Genomic DNA, 20,546 nt, shown 5'->3' on the forward strand with positions numbered 1-20,546 from the left:
GAGCGTTTGATTTTCAAACAAAATAAGTCATTTTCAATTTTATCCAATGATTCGCTGTCAAGTTAGTAAGTTCCAAATTTAAAAACAATTTTTTCTTATGTATAGTATACGGCTTACTTCATTGTAAATCATTAGAAAAAACTAAAGTAGAGGCTTTCGTACTTATTAATAATAATTTTGACGGTGTAATGACCTTTCCGAGTTTCAGTATGGAGAGTCGATTATGGTGGCAAAGGAGATTACCTAACTACGATCGAAAAATTGAAAAAGGAAGATTCAAAAGAGGATTATTCTCGGACGCATCGTTAATTGGGTGAGGTGTCGCTTGCGAAAAAAAAGGAACAACAGTTACATATCAACTTGCTCGAACTGATAGACGCATTTATCAGGCTGAAATGTTTCGCAGCAGACCTCAGCGATAGCGAAATACTGCTCCGTGTTGACAATTCAACTGCTATGACATACATCAATAAAATGGGTGGCACGCGTTTTCCCCACTTACATTTCCTAGTATGTGAAATCTGGAACTGGTGTAAGACTAGAAAAAAATTGGATTCATGCAGCCTATATCTCTTCTAAAGAAAACCAAGTAGCGGATGAACAGTCGAGAGTAAGCAACATCGACACCAAATGGAAATTAGCGGCTTACGCCTATCAAAACAATATTACACGGTTCAGCAATCCATCGATAGATTTATTCGCGTCAAGAGCTTACATCAAGTGCAAATCATTTTTTTCTTGGAGAAGAGACCCGGATGCGATGACTATCGACGCATTCACAATGAGCTGGCAAAATATAAACTTTTACGCTTTCCCACCTTTTGCGATTCTAAACAGAGTACTTCAAAAAATATTCAAGGATAAAGCTAAGACAATTAAAAATCGTCAAAAATTATGATGTTATTGTTGTCATCCCGATTTCAAAAGTCGAGTTTTCATCAGATCTTTAGGTTTTGAGGTCCTACGAAGCATGACGGTAATTCGGGGAGAATGAAATAAGAGGAACAAATTGTAGGATAGTTAGAATTGTGTTTTTTTTTTTGTTTCTTACAACTCACACTACAGAATTGACACATTATGTTGCTGTTTGTGGTTGAACGTTGCATGTTTTCGATTCGGTAAGTCGACATTGAATTACTAAGACAAACATTGAGAGTTTTTTCCGTAGAATCCTACACTAGCACCAGAGCTTGAACGAATTCGACTAACTCTATCGATAAAAGTAGAAATGCAGGACGAATTATAAAAAAAATTACTGAATCGAATACACTCGCTAAAAAATAGTACTCGCAATTAACTTAATGTAATTTTTAGTATAAAAGGAATTCGTAATTTTTGTTACAAATAAAAAAGACTTTAAAAAAAGTCCGCTGTTTGTTGAGGGGCGAGGTTCATAGTGCTAGTATGTTCCAAAAGTAACCAGAATGTATTAGCTATACTAATGACCATTGCCAATCTATATATAGTGATTAGTTCTTACCAGTGCACCATCCTAAACGGACGTGTATCTTGTATCTACATACATTGTAATATACCTGTTGTTGTAATAATAATGAAATAAAGACATGCCAGGACTGGTTGGTGGTAGGGATCTTTGAAAAATACGCATATTGAAAAATATAACAATATTTTTATTTGTCACAGCACAAAATATCACTGGGTTACAAATTAAATCGTTGATTTAATTTATCAATACTGTTAAATGTCTGAGCTCATGAATACGTAAATGATTGAATACAAATTATTGAATTGAGCTCGAGTAAATGAACGAATTAAAATAATTGAGTTGAGTTTAATTGAACACTGAGTTGATCGCAAAAATGTCAGAATGAAAAGTAACATGAAATCAGAGGTTACTGAGCGAAGTTAATTATTGAACACAATAATTACTATTTTTAATAGCACTGAATGCATAACTAATTTAAATATTGAGTTTTAATAATAATGATCACTTCACTGAATTGAATTTAATGAGCTCATAATAAATTACACTGATTTTAATTTATTTCTTGAACACGTGGTAGCATGATAGCAAAGACTACCAAGCGAAACATAAATTTAATTTAAGTTAGAAATTGAGCATAATGATAATTAAATAAATAATAAAACTGAGTCTTTTAATTTTATGAGCACTCGAATTAATTTATAAAGTAGTAATTAAGCACTTGTACGAATTTCGGTAGAATTAACCTCCTTAGGAACAGGTTGTAGATCACTGGATTGCTTGATGTTTTTATTATTAATTTTCTGAGCTCCGGTGCTCGCGATTATAAAAATAATTATATTTTTATAGAGAGTTATGAACCCTTAATGCAATTAATGAATTACTTTTATTTACTCACGCGAGATGAGTGCAAATTTTATTGATTATCGAAAACACGTGGTGTCACTTGAAATAATCTGAACGCAAGAAGAATGGCGTCGGTCTTCTCGACATGAGGTGGGAAATTCATACGCGCATGCGTCGCACTGCGCAAGTCAAGTTTTAATTGCTAGACACTAGGCCCCAGTAGGTGCTGCCTCTATTTGCCGGAAGTGCAACTACATTCAAATTTGAATGTAGTTGTGATTACGCAACATTCTGCCCACCATCAGCAACAGAGTTGATGATTGATGAGTTTTTGAGTACTTGATCTGTTGGTGAGCATGTCATTGAACCAGTTGAGTTATTATTCGTCATCTTCTTGAGATTCTGGTTCAATTGGGAGGAGTGCAATCTTCGTGATTGAACGAGTGAGTGTTGAGTTCACTGTTTTGAGCGTCGCAACCCTGGTCAATCCATCTTTGCCAGGGTGGAGTGCGATAATACGAGCGAGCGGCCACCTGATTAGTGGAAACCTTTCGTCGGTGAGTAATACAAGTGACCCAACTTGAATTTGATGAGTTGGACGTTGCCACTTGGTGATTGCCAGTTGTCTTTGCAGATAACTTGTAGACCAATGATTCCCGAACTGTTGAACACGTTGTTGTAGAAATTGCCATCTAGACGATCGAGAACTATTTGTATCGATGAGTGCTGGTTCAGGAATCATGTTGAGTGCTCGTCAAATTAAGAAGTGACCAGGAGTGGGTGCATCAGTGTCATCTGGATCTTCCGTAAGTGGCTCCAATGGTCTTGAATTTAAGATAGCTTCAATTTGCGTAAGAAGAGTCGTAAATTCTTCAAATGTAAATGAAGACTCTCCCACTGATCAAGTAAGATGATGTTTGAGTGATTTTACAGCAGCTTCCCACTTTCCACCCATGTGTGGAGCTGCTGGTGGATTGAAATGCCAAGCAATACTGTTCACAGTGATGTGATCCAGTGTTTCTCTTGACTCTTGAGTTCATTGAGTGAACAGACGGTTGAGATCAGTTTCAGCGCCCTTGAACGTCGTTCCGCAATCGCTGTAGAGTGCTGTGCAGATGCCTCGTCGGCTGATAAATCTGCGGAGTGCTGCGATGAACCCACTAGAGCTGTAGTCGCTGACTACCTCTAGATGTACTGCTGATGTAGAAAGGCAGACAAAAACACAAATCCAGCCTTTGTATGTTTTTGCTCCTCTGTGTCTCCAATTTTTGAGTGTTATTGGACCAGCATAGTCAACTCCAGTGTGAGTGAATGCAGGTGATGGAGTGACTCGTGATACTGGTAGCTGACCCATGAGTTGTTGAGCTCTATCAGCACGATGTCGTGCGCATTTTATACATTTGAGTATAATTGAGCGTACTAGTTGTCTACCGCCAATGATCCAATACTTTTGTCGTATGAATGCAAGAGTAAGTTGAGTATCACCATGCATGGTACGCTGATGAGCATCAGAGATGATAAGTTTAGTGAGTGCCACATTCCGTGGTAGAATAGCAGGATGCTTACTTTGGTCTTGATTTGGATAATTTTCCAACCGTCCACCTACTCGAATGATGCCGTCGGTGTCAATGAATGCAACCAATCGAGCAAATGGATGACTATTAGGCCATGGTGCGTGTTTGGAGTGCATGTTAATCTCGTTTGAAAAATGAATGGGTTGAGTTTCTTTGATACAGAAGTTGAGTGCAGAAATTACTTCGTCAGAAGTAATTGGAGTCTTGAGTGATGAGTTTGGTGATTTCTTGATCATGTCACGGAGTCTAAAGCAGATTGCAGTAGCTCGTGACATGCGTAGGAGTGGTATTGGCCGTTCTATAATAGGCCAATTTGATTTCAGTGATGAGTTTGATGAGAATAGGACCAGTCCAGGCCGTTCTTCTGCTTGAGCTCCTGTATCATCGATTGATGGACATTTAGGCCAGGACGATGAACTCTTGAGCAACCATGGTGGGCCAGTCCACCATAGTTGATGATCACGGAGTTGAGTAGGTGTCAACCCTCGTGTTGCGCAGTCTGCTGGATTTTGTGTGCCCGGAATGAAATTCCAGTGGCCATCTGGAAGTAGATCTTGGATATGTGACACCCTATTCCGAACAAACTCCTTCCAGCGAGCCGGATGAGATTTAATCCACGTGAGAGTGATTGTTGAGTCCGTCCACAAGTATGTTGGCGATTGAGTAAGATTTAGAGTGCTCTGGCAGTGTTTTATGAGTTTTGCCAACATGTGAGCTGCGGTGAGTTCTAACCTTGGTATCGTTAGTCGTTTTAACGGAGCTGCCTTGGTTTTAGAGCAGAGCAGCGTAACTCTGACTCCATGAGCAGGTGTGTGGACTTTGATGAACACGGCAGCTGCCATTGCCAATTGAGAGGCGTCCGAGAATCCATGGATTTCGGTGGTTGAGCACGTGGATGAGTGGATCCATCTTGGAATTTGAATTTCAGAGATAAGTTTGAGTTCATTTTTGAAGTTTCTCCATTTATACTGGTGATTGGCTGCCAATGGAGTGTCCCAGCTGAGCTTTTTGAGCCAAAGCTCCTGCATGAATATCTTGGCTCGAATGATGAGTGGTGCGAGAAATCCAAGAGGATCAAAGATTTGAGCAATCTCTGATAGAATGATCCTTTTTGTAAATTTTTGAGTTGAGAATGGTGGTGAGTACGTGAAATAAAACTGATTTGAGTGTGAGGACCAGTACATGCCCAGAATCTTGGTGCTGGAGTCTGAATCCTCGAATTTGTGATTCTTGATCGCTTCCACATGATAGAGTTGTTGTAATTTTGGATGATTGCTTGCCCATTTAGCAAGAGGGAATCCGCCCGCCTTGCAGAGTGCTTCAAGTTTATCAGCAACTTGTTGTAATGAGTTCAAGTCATCAGCTCCACCAAAGATATCGTCAACGTATCTTCCGTGAGTGAGTGAAACGATTGCAAGAGAAAATCGATGTCCTTCGTCTTCAACCAATTGAAGTAGAGCACGAACGGCCAAATATGGAGCTGGTCCCGTAGGTGACCGTGGTGAGTTTATATGGAGTGATTTGGCCTTGTTGGTTGAACCAGAGTATTTGTTGAAGTGATTGATCACGTTCGTCGACCAAAATCTGTCTAAACATCTTCGTGATATCTGTTATGAAGATGTACTTATGAGTGCGAACTTATATGAGTACGTCAAAGATGTCTAGTTGCAGTTTCGGACCGGTGTGAAGCACATCGTTGAATGAAAGTCCTGAGCTGGTGGTTTTTGAGTGAGTGCGTTTAAGTTTAAGTGAATTTACCAAGGAATCTGAAACAAACGATGATTCAGAACCTGGATCCAGCAATAAGCGTAATGGATGAGTACTTAACTTAGTGATCAAGTCCACTAGGCAAGTTGCGAGTAAGATTGCTGGGCGATGAGTGCGAGTAAGATGAGTGCCAGACGTGTTGAGTGCAATTGAGTTCAGTTGAGCGTCGCTCGAGTCGTCATGTAGAAGCAGACGTCTTTATTAAGTACTTTTAGCGGCTGAGCTAGATGTTTTTTGAGTGCTTTTGAGTCCTAGGTGTATCATGGTGTGGTGTTTTTGTTGACACACCTTACACAGGAATGGCGAGTTGCAAGCATCCGGTAGATGATGCCCCAAACAATTCTCGCAAAGCCGCTTGTCAACAACGACTTGAGTGCGTTGAGCATTAGTGAGTCCCAAGAATTGAGTGCATCTCACAATAAAGTGATCTCCTTTGCACAAATCATAGGGATATTGTGCAGGAGGGAATACCTTCTTGGGAGGCTTCTTGAGTGCAGCAGATGAGTTCGTGGCTGGAGATTTAGTGTCCGATGAGTGCGAGTTGGAAACAGCAGCAGCAGAGTATGACGCTGGTTTACCAGATGAGCGTGGTGGTTTTGATGCCTGTTCCACCCGTTCTTGAGCACGAGCACGACTGACTAAAAAGTCATTGAGCGATTTGAGTGATGGGTATTCAGTGGAAGCACCCATTTTGTTCTCCTAGAGCTCTCTGTTGTGTGAGTCCAGTTTAGATATGATCAACTGCGTAAGCAGCGGATTCATATCCGAGTTCAGTTGTACTCCGAGTGCGTTGAGTGCGTTGATTACCTCTGAAACTGTGTTCAGAAGGTAATTGAGCTGCTCAGATGAGCGTGAAGTGAACGCATGCATGTTCAGGAGCTTGTCCAATTGAGCACCGATGAGTAGGCGAGGGTTGTTGTACCTCTCCTTGAGCTGGTTTCACGCAGGTACAAATTAGTCGTCGCACATTTGTACGCTGGCGAGGCAGAGTGCGGCTTATCCTCGCAGACAGCTCTTCAGGTACTGAAGACGTTGAACTGGAGCAAGTTCTTGAGCATTGATCACCATTGAGGTGAATGAGTCCCTCAATTCAGGCCAGTTCTCGTAACGCCCATCGAACTTGGGAATTGCGAGTGCTGGCAGATGAATTGGAGCCCGGGTCGAGTGTATTACAGCTGGAACAGCAGATGGAACTGGTATTGAGTTAATGAGTGCGATGAGTCTTCCCTTAGCGTTAATATACGATCGGTACACCAAATCGTATACTCCGTCCTTGACGTATGAGCTCTCCAAGAATTCCTTGGTGTACGTGAGTTCTAGTGAGTCGTGAGTGAGGTTGAACTGGTGCCATTCACCCTCGAGTAACTCAAGTCGAGACTTGAGCTGAGCTAAGCCGTCGGCAACGGTGAGTGTAGCCGCCAGAGCTTCCCAGTCTGAGAATGCTCGGAGGCGTGAGTGCTGGCTGATGACTTTCAGCTCGAGTGCTGGAGAAATCACTGATTTCCTTGAAGTGCACTTGAGTTACTGCTTAGACTGGTCTCCGTCGCCGGGATTCACAGTCTCGGTGGCGCTGGAGTCGCTGAGCACTTGAGTGTCGTCGACGTTGATCGCTGGATTGAGGTGTGGGTCCGTGGGGGTACCTTCAGGAACCTCTGAGTGCTGCAGATCCTTTGGAAAACCCTTCTTCTTCTCATCATCCGCCATAGTGAGCTCCTTGACTTATGAATGGGGTTATATGAGTACAGCTGCCCACTGATGATGATACCGACACAACCAACCAACCATCCGGCTCGAAGGACCATAAAATGTTGTAATAATAATTAAATAAAGACATGCCAGGACTGATTGGTGGTAGGGATGTTTGAAAAATACGCATATTGAAAAATATAACAATATTTTTATTTGCCACAGCACAAAATATCACTGGGTTACAAAATAAATCGTTGATTTATTCATCAATACTGTTAAATGTCTGAGCTTATGAATACGTAAATGATTGAATATAAATTATTAAATTGAGCTCGAATAAATGAACGAATTAAAATAATTGAGTTGAGTTTAATTGAACACTGAGTTGATCGCAAAAATGTCAGAATGAAAAGTAACATGAAATCAGAGGTTACCGAGCGAAGTTCATTATTGTACACAATAATTACTATTTTTAATAGCACTGAATGCATAACTAATTTAGTTATTGAGTTTTAATAATAATGATCACTTCACTGAATTGAATTTAATGAGCTCATAATAAATTACACTGATTTTAATTTATTTCTTGAACACGTGGTAGCATGATAGCAGAGACTACCAAGCGAAACATAACTTTAATTTAAGTTAGAAATTGAGCATAATGATAATTAAATAAATAATAAAACTGAATCTTTTTTATAGAGAGTTATGAACCCTTAACGTAATTAATGAATTACTTTTATTTACTCACTCGAGATGAGTGCAAATTTAATTGATTATGGAAAACACGTCGTGTCACTTGAAACAATCTGAACGCAAGAAGAATGGCGTCGGTCTTCTCGACACGAGTCAGGAAATTTATACGCGCATGCGTCGCACTGCGCAAGTCAAGTTTTAATTGCTAGACACTAGGCCCCAGTAGGTGCTGCCTCTATTTGCCGGAAGTTCAACTACATTCAAATTTGAATGTAGTTGTGATTACGCAACACCTGTAATATACTTAACGTAATAACCACGGATACTAATATCTCATTCACTAATAACCTGCCCGCCCTTATCATCAGGTTATGGGCCCAGAATACGCGGGTATCCCATTGTAAAGATCAGAGTGGTTATTAATTAAATTAAGTAATTAATAAGAAGCACGTGAAAAACGCGCGGAAAGCATCGAGAAGTTTCGATAGCGTGCAGTTGCGTGGAGTTCGTCATTGTGAGAAACTAGGCGTAAGAGCTCGAACAATTTCGGCGGGAAAACCGTTGCGTGCTGTGACTAGCGTAAAAGTTGATAGTGTCGATTTGTGGTTGTTAGGTGATCTTTGAAAAATGGCTTTTTCAATTTAAATAGATCCCCTTACCAGAGAGAATTACCGGTCGTGGAAGACACAGATGAAGGTTATTCTCATGAGTCATGAAACGTGGGAATATGTTGTTGGTGAAAAAACCAAATTCGGATCAGGAACAGAAGATATCGCAGCGTGGGTCAAAAAAGACCGAAAGGCGATGGCGGATCTTTTGATAGCATTGAGGACAGACGAGGCAGCAGCGTACGATAACTTGAAGACGTCGAAGGAAATCTGGGATAAGATCAAGGCGACGTATGAATCTGGGGGACCGGCGCGAAAAGCGTATTTTCTGAAAAAGCTGACTTTGTCAAAGATGACAGAGGGGGATGATGTGAGGAAACACATCACCGAGTTCATAGAGACAGTGAATAGACTGCGAGAGGTCAAGCTGGAGATAGCCAATGAGATGTTGGTGATCTTGTTGTTAAACAGCTTACCAGAAAGTTACACAGTGTTCAAGACATCGATAGAAACACAGAAGGAGTTACCATCACTGGACAAACTCAGGGTCAGAATTCTGGAATACCAGGAGGGACATGCAGAACAGCATGTCGAGCAAGCACAAGGAGCAATGTATTCGAGGCAAAATCAGAGGAGACAACGTGGACAAAATGGCCGACAGTCAAAAGCGTCGAGTTCTCGGGACGAGAATTTTCGGCGGGAAGTCGAATGTTTCAAGTGTCATAAGAGAGGGCACATCGCAAAGAACTGCCCAGAAAGAAACAAAAGAGAATACAATAGTGCTAGAAACATAAATGAGTCATCGTTAAGTACCAGTGAACAAGCTATGTACAGTAGTAGTGGTAACGCGTGTTGGTGTATAGACAGTGGTGCGACCAGTCATTTGTGTAACAGTAAAAATAAGTTTAGTGAGTTTAAGCCTAAACATGCAGAGTTGAGCCTGGCAACTGCTGAAAACACTAACATATTGGGAACAGGCAACGTTTCGGTGAAAGTGTCAACGGGTAAAAGACAATTGGACGTCGGACTTAGGAACGTATCATACGTACCAGATTTGAGAACAAATCTATTCTCGGTGGCACGGGCCACAGACTTTGGACATACAGTGACCTGCAGGAAAACTGAGATGGTAGTGGTAAATAAAAATAATGATGTAATCATGCGCGCGCAGAGACGCGGAAATTTGTACTTTATCAAAGACATCAAAGAGAGTGTTAACAGTGCCGTAACTAGTGAAAATCTAGAGATAGATAAGTGGCATGAAAAGTTGGTGCATGTAAATGAGCGAGACCTGAAGCTCATGGCCAAAAATAAATTGGTGTATGGCTTGGAAATAAGCGATAGTGAAAAGTTATCAGAGTGTGAGGTGTGTATACAAGAAAAATAGACCAGATTACCTTTTCCCAAGACCAGTAAACAAAGAACTCAGAAGTTATTAGAAATAGTGCATTCAGATCTATGCGGACCAATGCGACATTCATCTAACTCAGGGAAGAGATATTTCGTCACCTTCATTGATGACAAGTCAAGATGGTGTCAAATATACTTGATGAAAAATAAATCTGTAGTCCTGGAGAAGTTCAAGGAATACAAAAACGAGGTAGAAAACCAGACCGGGGAAAGGATAAAGGCGTTACAATCAGACAACGGAACGGAATATTGTAACGGGAAATTCAACGAATATCTACGGAAAAATGGAATTCGGAGAAGATTGACTGCACCTCACACGCCCCAACAGAACGGCATTGCAGAGAGAAAAAACAGAACACTGATAGAGATGGTACGATGTATGATGCGGCAGGCAGGGGCACCCCCTTACCTGTGGGCCGAGGCGTTAAGCAACGCAAACTATACCAGAAATAGATGTCCGACCAGTGCGTTAAACGGAGAAATACCGTCTTGTGTGTGGTGGGGAAAACCCCTCACAGTGAAACACATGCAAGTGTTTGGAACAAAGGCTTTCGTCTTGGATAAGACGCAAAAGCGCGGAAAACTATACTCCAGGTCAGTACCAGGGGTGTTTTTAGGATATGCACTTGCCTCGAAGGCATATCGTGTCTATTTTCCGTGAAATAGATCAGTGGAAATTACACGGGATGTGAAGTTTGTCGACCAGATTGGTTTTAATGGCGAATATAAGGAAATATTTGAAAACGAGAGAAACGCTGAGGTAATAGAGGAGCAGTGCGAAGAACAGTGTGATGAGCAGTGTGAAGAACTCGAGATGCCGAGCGAAGAGCCGGAGAAGCCCGAACCAGAAACGAAACTAGAAAGACCCCAGAGAAAGAGAGGGGCAACAAAGCCTTGGGAAGGCGTAGAGTTACCCAGCAAAAGAGGCCGGGGACGACCGATGTACATTCGGACAAGATCGGAAGGAAGACCGCAGAAAGTATACATCACAGTACCAGACGAACAGAGTGGGGATGACCACGAAGCTGCTACCGAAGGAGAGAATGAAGGAATAGAAGATGATGCGATGGAAGAAGATGTTTTCGCATATCTGACAGTGACAGAAAATCCGACTACATGGAAACAAGTGAGCAAGACAGAAAATGCGGACTCGTGGAAGATAGCATTAGAAGAAGAGATGCTAGCCCAGATAAAGAACAAGACATGGGAAATCGAAAAGAGACCCAGGAATAGAAAAGTAATCGGAAGTCGCTATGTATTTTGCACTTTGTCTGATGGCAAAAGAAAGGTAAGATTAGTAGCAAAAGGGTGTTCTCAGAGTAGTGTCACCAGTAGTGAGGTCAACGTCGGTGAGGATCATGGCAGCGATAGCAGCGGAATACAATTTAAAAATTCACCAGATGGACATAGTTACTGCGTATTTAAACGGTGAATTGCGCGAAAGTGTATGCATGGAAGTGCCCGAGTGTATGCATGAGATGATCGAAAAGATAAGTGCGGGTGAGCCCATCGGTTTAGGCGGGAAAATGAAACGCAACGGGAAAATAATAGAAACCGTAACGCGCTGGAGAGAGGGCTTGAAAGCGGGAAGTGACAGTATATGTGCTCTGAAAAAGTCGTTGTATGGGTTGCGCCAAGCCGGGGTTGAGTGGCATCGAAAATTAGTAGATAGAATAAATGTATTAGGTTTTAATGCAGTACCACAAGACAAATGTCTGCTTGTGAACCGGAAAGGTGAATGTATGATGTATATAGCAATATACGTAGATGATATCTTATTAGCTAGTGACAACGATGCCTGGATAGGTGAAATAAAGAAAGCGTTGTCAAAGTCATTCGAGACTCAAGATCTTGGACCAGTTAAAAATTGTATAGGTATCGAGTTTGAGCGGGACGAAAAGTCACGTGTGTTCTTGAGACAAAGACAGTATACCAGGGCCGTATTTAAACGTTTTGGGATGGATGAGTGTAAACCGATAGACACACCCATTAAGGCTAAAAGTAATTTAGTAAAACCAGAACGTGCGAGTGAATCAGAAATGAATAAATATCCGTACCAGAGTTTAATCGGAGCGTTGTTGTGTCTTGCGATAACTACTAGGCCAGATATAATGTACGCGGTAAATTATTTAAGTCAATTCAATACCAATTACAATGTCGAGCATTGGAAAGCCGCGAAAAGGGTTTTGAGGTATTTGAAGGGTACGATAGATTACGGGTTGAGATTTGAGCAAACCGGGCTAGCTCTAATTGCTGTTGTAGATGCTAACTGGGGAGGGGACTCAACGGATCGTAAGTCGTATACGGGGTATGGATTTATTCTGGCGGGATCTGTAATTAGTTGGGAAGCGCGTAAACAAAAGACGGTGGCGCTCTCAAGTACAGAGGCAGAGTATATGGCGGTAGCGGAGGCTACTAAAGAGGCCCTATACTTGAAAGGCCTGTTGGTTAGTTTAGGTTGACAGGATGAATCAGAGACTGTAACGATACTGAATGATAATCAGAGCGCAATCAGTATGATCACAAACGATGTATATCACCAGCGTAGTAAGCATATAGATGTAAGACATCATTTTGTGAGGAATGTTTGTAAGGAAGGAGTATGCGTGTGGTTTGATAGATGTAAAATATCTGTGTATAGAAAGAATGCCAGCAGATATGTTTACAAAAGGTTTGAGTGGTATTAAACACAGAAAATGTGTGAGCAATATAGTTATTGTAAATTAGTGTGTGTGAGCTTGGATTAGTATGCACGCACTATATACCTTGAGAGAGGGTGTTGAGGGGCAAGGTTCATAGTGCTAGTATGTTCCAGAAGTTACCAGAATGTATTAGCTATACTAATGACCATTGCCAATCTATATATAGTGGTTAGTTCTTACCAGTACACCATCCTAAACGGACGTGTATCTTGTATCTATATACATTGTAATATACCTGTAATATACTTAACGTAATAACCACGGATACTAATATCTCATTTATTAATAACCAGCCCGTCCTTATCATCACTGTTTTAAGATCCGAAAATATGAAAATGTGGGTAGTATATTGACTAAAAAAATGTTTTCACAGAGAATTACAGAGAAAGAAGTAGTGAAATTTTTTCCCCAGTAAATAAATATTTACAAAACGAAAAGTGATTATTAATGAGTGAAATTGCGATAATCCTAGAAATTGTTCATTTTCCATAGCTTGATATCATAACCTTTTTTGTGGGACATAACTTTTCCCACAAAATATAAAATTAGGCAATCATTTTAAACCCGTAAGAAGTACATTAATACAGAAAAAAATAAAATTTTATTATTGAAATTGCAACGATCTTAAGAATTATCAATCATACATGAATCGGTATAAGAACCTTTTATGTTAAGAATTAAATTTCCGATCAAATTACGGCTAGAAAGAAATTCTTTGATCATTTTGAACTTTAACTCACTTTGAGGAGCCTGAGAAATCGACTCAACAATTTTTCCCTTCACTCAGATTTTTTTTATACCACAATGAACAATATTTTCAGTATTAAAAAAAACAATTTTTGAAAAAGCGGATTTTCGGTCTACCCTAATGTGCAGCTTAGGAAGTTTAAAGAAGTTGATAGCGTATCGCTCTTTTAGAAATAACGTCATTCAAAGAAATTAGATTGTATGTTTTACATTCAAAGAGCTTTGGATGCTGACTAACTTACTTGGTATGCATTGATCATTAGATTGTAGATGATTTTCTTTGCATTGACATTTACTGTCTATACAAACGGCATTATCAGTTGCACACTTTTCGTTTCTCCAACAAAACCCTCGAAGTAAAGGAACACAGACATTGTTTTTTTCGATATTATTCACTCTACAAATGCATTTTTTTCCTGTAGAACATCTAGCATGCATTATCACGCCACATCCTTCATCATCGACACAAGAAGCTCCCAATTCCATTTGATGTCCTACGTTTTGATTGCAAGTTGTTAATATCTCGGGCAATAATATCAGATTCGACAAGTTAATAATAGTCACTTACTTGGTATGCATTGATTATCAACTTGCATGTAAATTTCTTTGCATTGACATTGATTTTTAATGCAAACCGTATTGTTGGTTGCACATTTTTCATCTTTCCAACAAAATGCTCCTATTGACGGTGCGCAACTTGTTTTATTTATTTTTATATTATCTGCTCTACAAACGCATTTTTTTTCTGTTGAACATTTTGCATGCAATATTTCACTACAATCATTGTCACTCGCACACAAGTCTTCCAATTTTGCTATATTTTGAATAAAATAAATCAACTTGAATTGAGTTAAAATGTTACAATTGATAAGAAATTGCAGAATTATTTAGAATATAATTGTCTATTTGCATATCAGCCCTATCCTATCAAAAAAATCCATATGGGAATCCAGTCTAGATTCCTAGGTCGGTTCCCACATGGCGTTTACAGACCGATTCCCGTGTGGTTTCGTATAGGAATATTAACCCGTTATGTTATTCACATACGCGCATCAAGATACGATAGACATAAACATCCAGATATCCTGGATTCTATAGAAATTACTTATATAGAAGCCCAGATTCGTATATGAATATCCCACAAAAAATCCATACATGCATGTCAAGTTCCTATATGGGAATCTAGGTACCTACAGATTCCTCTGTGAGTTTCCTTCCTGGGAATCTGGGTACCTAGTTACGGACATAAAGTTCTTACATGGAAGCCCTGGTACCCGCAGTTTCCCGGTACTCATATGGAGTTTCCATATAGGAATTCAGATACATATGGTTACTAAGATGGATTTCTGTATGTGGATCCAGGTACCCATAATTCCCTATGTGAATTTCCTGTATGAGAATTCAGATATCTATGCTTCCCTCCATCGATTCTTATATGAATCCATACACTCCTATATGCATTTCTATGGTTTGCCATTAATTTCGACATACATTTTTTGATAGGGCATACCTTTTTTTACGCAGTAAAAATTGTTTCTTGATTCATGAAATTTACACAGTGAATCGTGATCACAACACGCTCGCGGATCATCAGAATTACACTGAAAAAGATTATAAAAATTCATAAATATTAAACAAAAATTTAACAAGTTCATTTAATTGATCAATAATTACTCTTTTATGGTAATCAGCACACTGATTACTTGTTGTGTCATTGCTTCCATTTACTTGATAAATAAATAATGTTAATAATGCAAAAAATCGGCTCAAGTTGTAAAAAAAAACTTTCATTAACATTGTTAAACAATTTTATATAATGTATTGTGTAAAATGAGAAGAGTTAGCAAGAATAAAATGGAATTTTTTTACGATGGATAAATCTATAAATACGACTGTTGATTACATGGATATCGTCATACTCCGATATTTTTCAATTATTTGATCGTTTTTTAATAGCCCAGCGTTCACAAACGTTACAAGCACATATGTTAGCGGCTAACACGATGATAAATAGATAGAAAATTAGATAAAACAAGAATTTTTTTACCTTTTCTTTTTTACGTTTTATTCAGTTTTTTTTTTTTTTTTCGTTTTTCGGAAAAAAAATTTTTTTTTCTCTTTACCTTACATTTACTGAATAACTAACGCAAAAATGAAAGGAAATCCGAAAAAAATTGATTTTTTTATTTTGGTAATGATTACACAAATTAAGGAACAAAAGTTGTTCCTTTAATTGTTTTGTAAAACTTTGAGCAATCGGCTCGGACAAACGGTTTAATGGATCAATCTGAAAATTTCCAGGGTTTTGGAGGGTACATTAAGCTGTAAAATTACCTGACAACATTATCATTTTTATCAATATTTGCAGAGTAGCGATGAGTCGACTAAAAATCCAGAAAATGGCCATTTTTTAAGGGCTTTTCAAATGGATATCAAGGATGAAAAAATAATCCATATATAATAGTCCAACAAAAATAGACGTTTCTATTAGGTTAACTTTGCACTACATTTCTGATACGTTTTTTTTTATAAGGTTTAAGATCACTTCCCTAGTTGGAAGAAATCATTGGCCAAAGCTGAGACCAAGCCTTGGCCCGTCGTCAGCTAATGCTCCTCAGCCTAGCGCAAAGCTTAAATACATACATAAAGCGTACAGACATACATACATACACTCGGACATCATCTTGAAATTAGTCAGAATAGCTTCCTAGGACCTCAAAACGTCGACATCTGATGAAAATTCGATTTTCGTAAATCGGACCGAAACCAATAACTTCCTGAATTTTTGAAAATTTACAATTTTCTTAGCGGGAAGTTAAAAAAGAAATTTCGCGCATGAAAAAAATTCTATGTCGATTACAGACCTAGCTCATTGAAAAATTAAATTTTCCCATTTAAATAACATCGGAAATTTTTTTTTTTAGCTTTAAGTATTTTTAACCTCGTTAACAAATCGATAGATCAAATAGACTCATAAATATTTTTGTAGGAAATTGAACGCTCTACAAAAAATGTCTCTAATCATTTTTCGATAAATTCATCTGCTTCACAGTTATTAGAGCTCGAAGTAAAGTTAGAGATCGTTGTACTTTTCCGGTGAAACTATCGGACTAATCACAAAATGTTATAGAATCTTTTTTGTTGCCAATTTTATTCTCTGCAAGTTATTATTAGCAAAGCTTTCTTTAAATTCCGCATTGTTTTCTAGTTATTTTCATTTTAATTTCAAGCTCTTAAAAAAGTGGTTCTGATCGATTTCAAGAGCTTGACATTGAAATGAATATAACTAAAAAACAATGCGGAATTTGGAAAAACTTTACTGATAATAATTTGTAGAGAATAAAATTGTCAACAAAAAAGACCTCACAAAATTGAGTTATAGATCAAATTGAATGGAATATAGTATAGTGCCGGATAGCTCAACTGGTACAGCACTCGGCGCGATACCGAATTGGTCTGGGTTCGATTCCCAATTCGGGCTATCTATATTTTTCTCATTTTATCTATAAATTGTCTTATTGAGAGGTTTGCATGTTTTAGGTTTCCACTATATAAAATGGTGTATTACCGTACGAAGGACGGTGTGGCTCAATAAGTTATAGATCAAATTGAATGGAATATAGTATAGGGCCGGATAGCTCAACTGGTAGAGCACTCGGCGCGTTACCGAATTGGTCTGGGTTCGATTCCCAGTTCGGGCTATCTATATTTTTCTCAATTTATCTATAAATTGTCTTATTGAGAGGTTTGCATGTTTTAGGTTTCCACTATATAAAATGGATTCCACTACACAAAATTTTGTGAGAAGTCTGATAGTTTCACTGGAGAAGTAAAAAGGTCTCCAACTTTACTTCGAGCTCTAATACCTTTTGAATAGAGGGATTAATCGAAAAATGATAAGAAATCTTTTTTGTAGAGCGTTCAACTTCCTACAAAAATATGTATTAGTCTATTCGATCTATTGATTCGTTAACGAGGTTCAAAATACTTAAAGCTAAAAAAAAAATTGATCCCATGATATTTAAATGGGAAAATCGAATTTTTTAATGAGCTCGGTCTGTAATCGATAAAGAATTTTTTTTCTTTCGCGAAAATTTTTTTTTTGTGTTGGACTATGGTTTTTTTCTACATGCACTTGAAGAAAAAAATCTGGCTCCGAAATGAACCACCCTAATATATATATATATATATATATATGTTCATGTATAAATTTTTCAACGAATGGTATTTTTGAACTCTACTTAACTAATTATAATAGTTCATGACGAAATTCCTCAAAAAATCGACCATGAGGACAAATGCAATAGTTGGATTCTTAAAAAATCTACCTAAAAAATTTGATCACACTTTTATCGACACTAGGACGCCATTTAGTGCACACGTCCCATGTGGCAAATAGCACGTTGAGTGTACAACATTACGTCTTCGCTGATAGCTAATCACGACATATTAATTCCGCGAGTTCTTTACATCAGTGAAGTGTGTGAATTAAGTGTTGTGCAAGCCTTTAATCACGGCTGGTGCATTGTGGGGCATTTTGGATATATGCCGCACTAGTTCATAATTTAAGGGACACCATCGGGGTGCAAATTAAATTGTGATTAAAGTGATCAGTGAATTCCTGTATAAAATACTGTGAATAAAATTATCGTTTGCGTTAATTTTCGTCCAGTTTTATTTGTGCGACTCGACGTGTCTTGAACATTCCTAAACGGTGAGTCAGCTTCGACGGACACTAATCTGCTTATAGTGGTATTAAGTTTTCTGTTAGTTTCATTGTATTAGTATTTTTCATATATTAATAACGTCCGATCCGAAGAAATCAAACGACCAGAAAAAGGATGTCTTTTTCGATGCCAAGCCAGTGATTGTCAACTCTCTCAAGGCACCTCACTTCAACCCGAAGCGAGTGAGTTTATGGTTCGCGCAGCTCGAAGCTTAGTTTGCGATCCACAGCGTAGCAACGGAGAGAGAGAAATTCAACCACGTGGTTTCTCTCATCGACACTGAGTTTGCATGCAAGGTTGAGACCCTCATCATCAACCCACCAACGACGATGCCATACGCTGAGTTAAAAGCCACGCTCATCGCGTGTTACTCAAAGTCAGAAGAAGCTAAACTGCATCAGCTTCTAGATGGCGAAGCGATTGGTGATCGATCACCTTCACAGTTCCTCCGCCATCTTAAATCGCTCGTGCTGACCATTGATGACGCGGTTTTGAAAGCAAGATGGCTGGCAAACTTGTTAAAGAAGACACAAGAGCTTCTAGCTATTTTTCCATCAATAGCTACCATCGACCGGTTAACCAAAACAGCTGACAAGCTATATGAGATGTTTCCAGTGATTCACACTGCTGCGGTTGCTTCATCATCATTTTCACAGGAGACGATCGAGCTGCAGAAACGAGTGAGTGAACTATCTCGACAGGTAGCAGCACTGACGACAGCTTTTAACCAAAACCGCGGCAGATCACCAGGACGAATACAAAATAAACGCCCTCGAAGCGAATCGATGCCACGCAAGCTTGACAAAACAGGCTTCTGTTGTTATCACACGAAGTTTGGTAAAACCGCGTACAAATGTACGCCAGGCTGCAATTTTTCGGAAACGTGAACGAGAGTCACTAGTGGCAGAAACCGACCCTCCTGCATCTTCTAACCACCTATTCGTCGTCGATCTCACCACGTATACACAATACCTCATGGATTCTGGTTAAGATCTCTCTGTTTATCCATACGAGCAGATGAAATGCAAGCCTACACCAGTAGGATACCAACTTCACACAGCAAATGGCTCGTTGATCAAAACAAACGGTTGCATCACACTGTCGTTAAACTTCGGTTTTCGTCGAGAATTCACTTGGAGATTCATCATTGCTGACGTCACGAAACCAATCATTGGTCCCGATTTTCTAAATAACGCAAAACAATAATTATAAAACGGTTCGACTTGACATCACTCGCACGTGATTGCAAATAAATATAAATAATTATAAATAATAATATTGTGCACGCTAGATCTAATTTGACCACAATTTATAATTATTTAATACGCATAAACAATTTAATACGCTTAACAATTGTAAATATTCACCGCACTTGATAAAACGATCGCTAATAATAATTCATAATAATAAATAGGTAAATTATCGCTGATAATAATAATAAAATTCTCCAGCAAAAGCCTGAATACTCATAAACAGTATTCTCGCAATAAATCACCAGTGTTCAACTAATATTAATCAATTAATGATAAATAATCAACGCTAAAATAATAAGAAGTGATCACAAATAATAATTTTATCAATGTAAATATGTATCGCAAAGAATAGTTGATCACTGATGATAATATTAAATCTTTAACGCAAAAAATATAAGAACCACTGATGACATATCAATAATCGTAAACTATTTAACTCAAAATAATAAAAGAATGATCGCAAAAAATATAATTACAGACAGGGAGATATTTACCGCAAGATAATGAATAAGCACGAATAATGTAATCCCAATAAATCATAAATGTTCACAGATAATAAATAAATATTGGTAAATATCTACTGCAAACAATATTATATTCCCAATGATATACAAAACAAATATGATGAATAATAACTGTAAATATTTTTGATATTTACCGCCAAAACATATTAACAATCACCAATAATTATTCAATCATAAAAAAATAATAGGTATTAATTTCCAAGTTTTGGATGAATAATTACCGCTGGGACAAAACAAGTACGCAAGTATATATATATGTTGGACTGTACTAGTAAGTATTGGTCTCTCTCTCACTCACACGTGGGCGATATGCAAATGGTTACCAACGCGGGACAAATTACACGCCAATGTATATAGCACAAAGGTACTTACAGTCATCGTTGTAATAAAGCACGCACATAGGTTCCATTGGTATCAATTCCTTTATCATTAATTATTTCAAAACCCAAAAACACAATTTTATTGCCGAATGGCCAATAATCTTTATAATTATGAAATTGTTGCCCAAATGGCGTCTCAATAAAATTATTCCCAGCAACAGCAACACACCTTGCTCTTA

At 38.5% G+C, this 20,546-nt stretch overlaps 3 protein-coding genes across 3 annotated transcripts; 2 read left to right on the top strand and 1 right to left on the bottom strand.

Annotated features, from left to right (window-relative positions):
* Positions 1-3,326: 3,326 nt before the first annotated feature.
* Positions 3,327-6,321, bottom strand: LOC130677734 (uncharacterized). Its single transcript, XM_057484588.1, has 2 exons — positions 5,920-6,321; positions 3,327-5,471 (listed from the first exon to the last, which is right to left on the bottom strand). The coding sequence occupies exons 1-2, from the start codon at positions 6,319-6,321 to the stop codon at positions 3,327-3,329; spliced, it is 2,547 nt and encodes an 848-aa protein (XP_057340571.1).
* Positions 6,322-11,485: 5,164 nt separating this feature from the next.
* On the top strand, positions 11,486-12,496 carry LOC130677735 (uncharacterized). Its single transcript, XM_057484589.1, has one exon. The coding sequence runs from the start codon at positions 11,486-11,488 to the stop codon at positions 12,494-12,496; it is 1,011 nt and encodes a 336-aa protein (XP_057340572.1).
* A 6,043-nt stretch (positions 12,497-18,539) lies between these two features.
* LOC130677736 (uncharacterized) lies at positions 18,540-19,097 on the top strand. Its single transcript, XM_057484590.1, has one exon. The coding sequence runs from the start codon at positions 18,540-18,542 to the stop codon at positions 19,095-19,097; it is 558 nt and encodes a 185-aa protein (XP_057340573.1).
* Positions 19,098-20,546: the final 1,449 nt, after the last annotated feature.

The sequence above is a fragment of the Microplitis mediator genome, chromosome 11, assembly GCF_029852145.1.
Source record: "Microplitis mediator isolate UGA2020A chromosome 11, iyMicMedi2.1, whole genome shotgun sequence".
NCBI classification, from domain to species: Eukaryota; Metazoa; Arthropoda; class Insecta; order Hymenoptera; family Braconidae; genus Microplitis; species Microplitis mediator.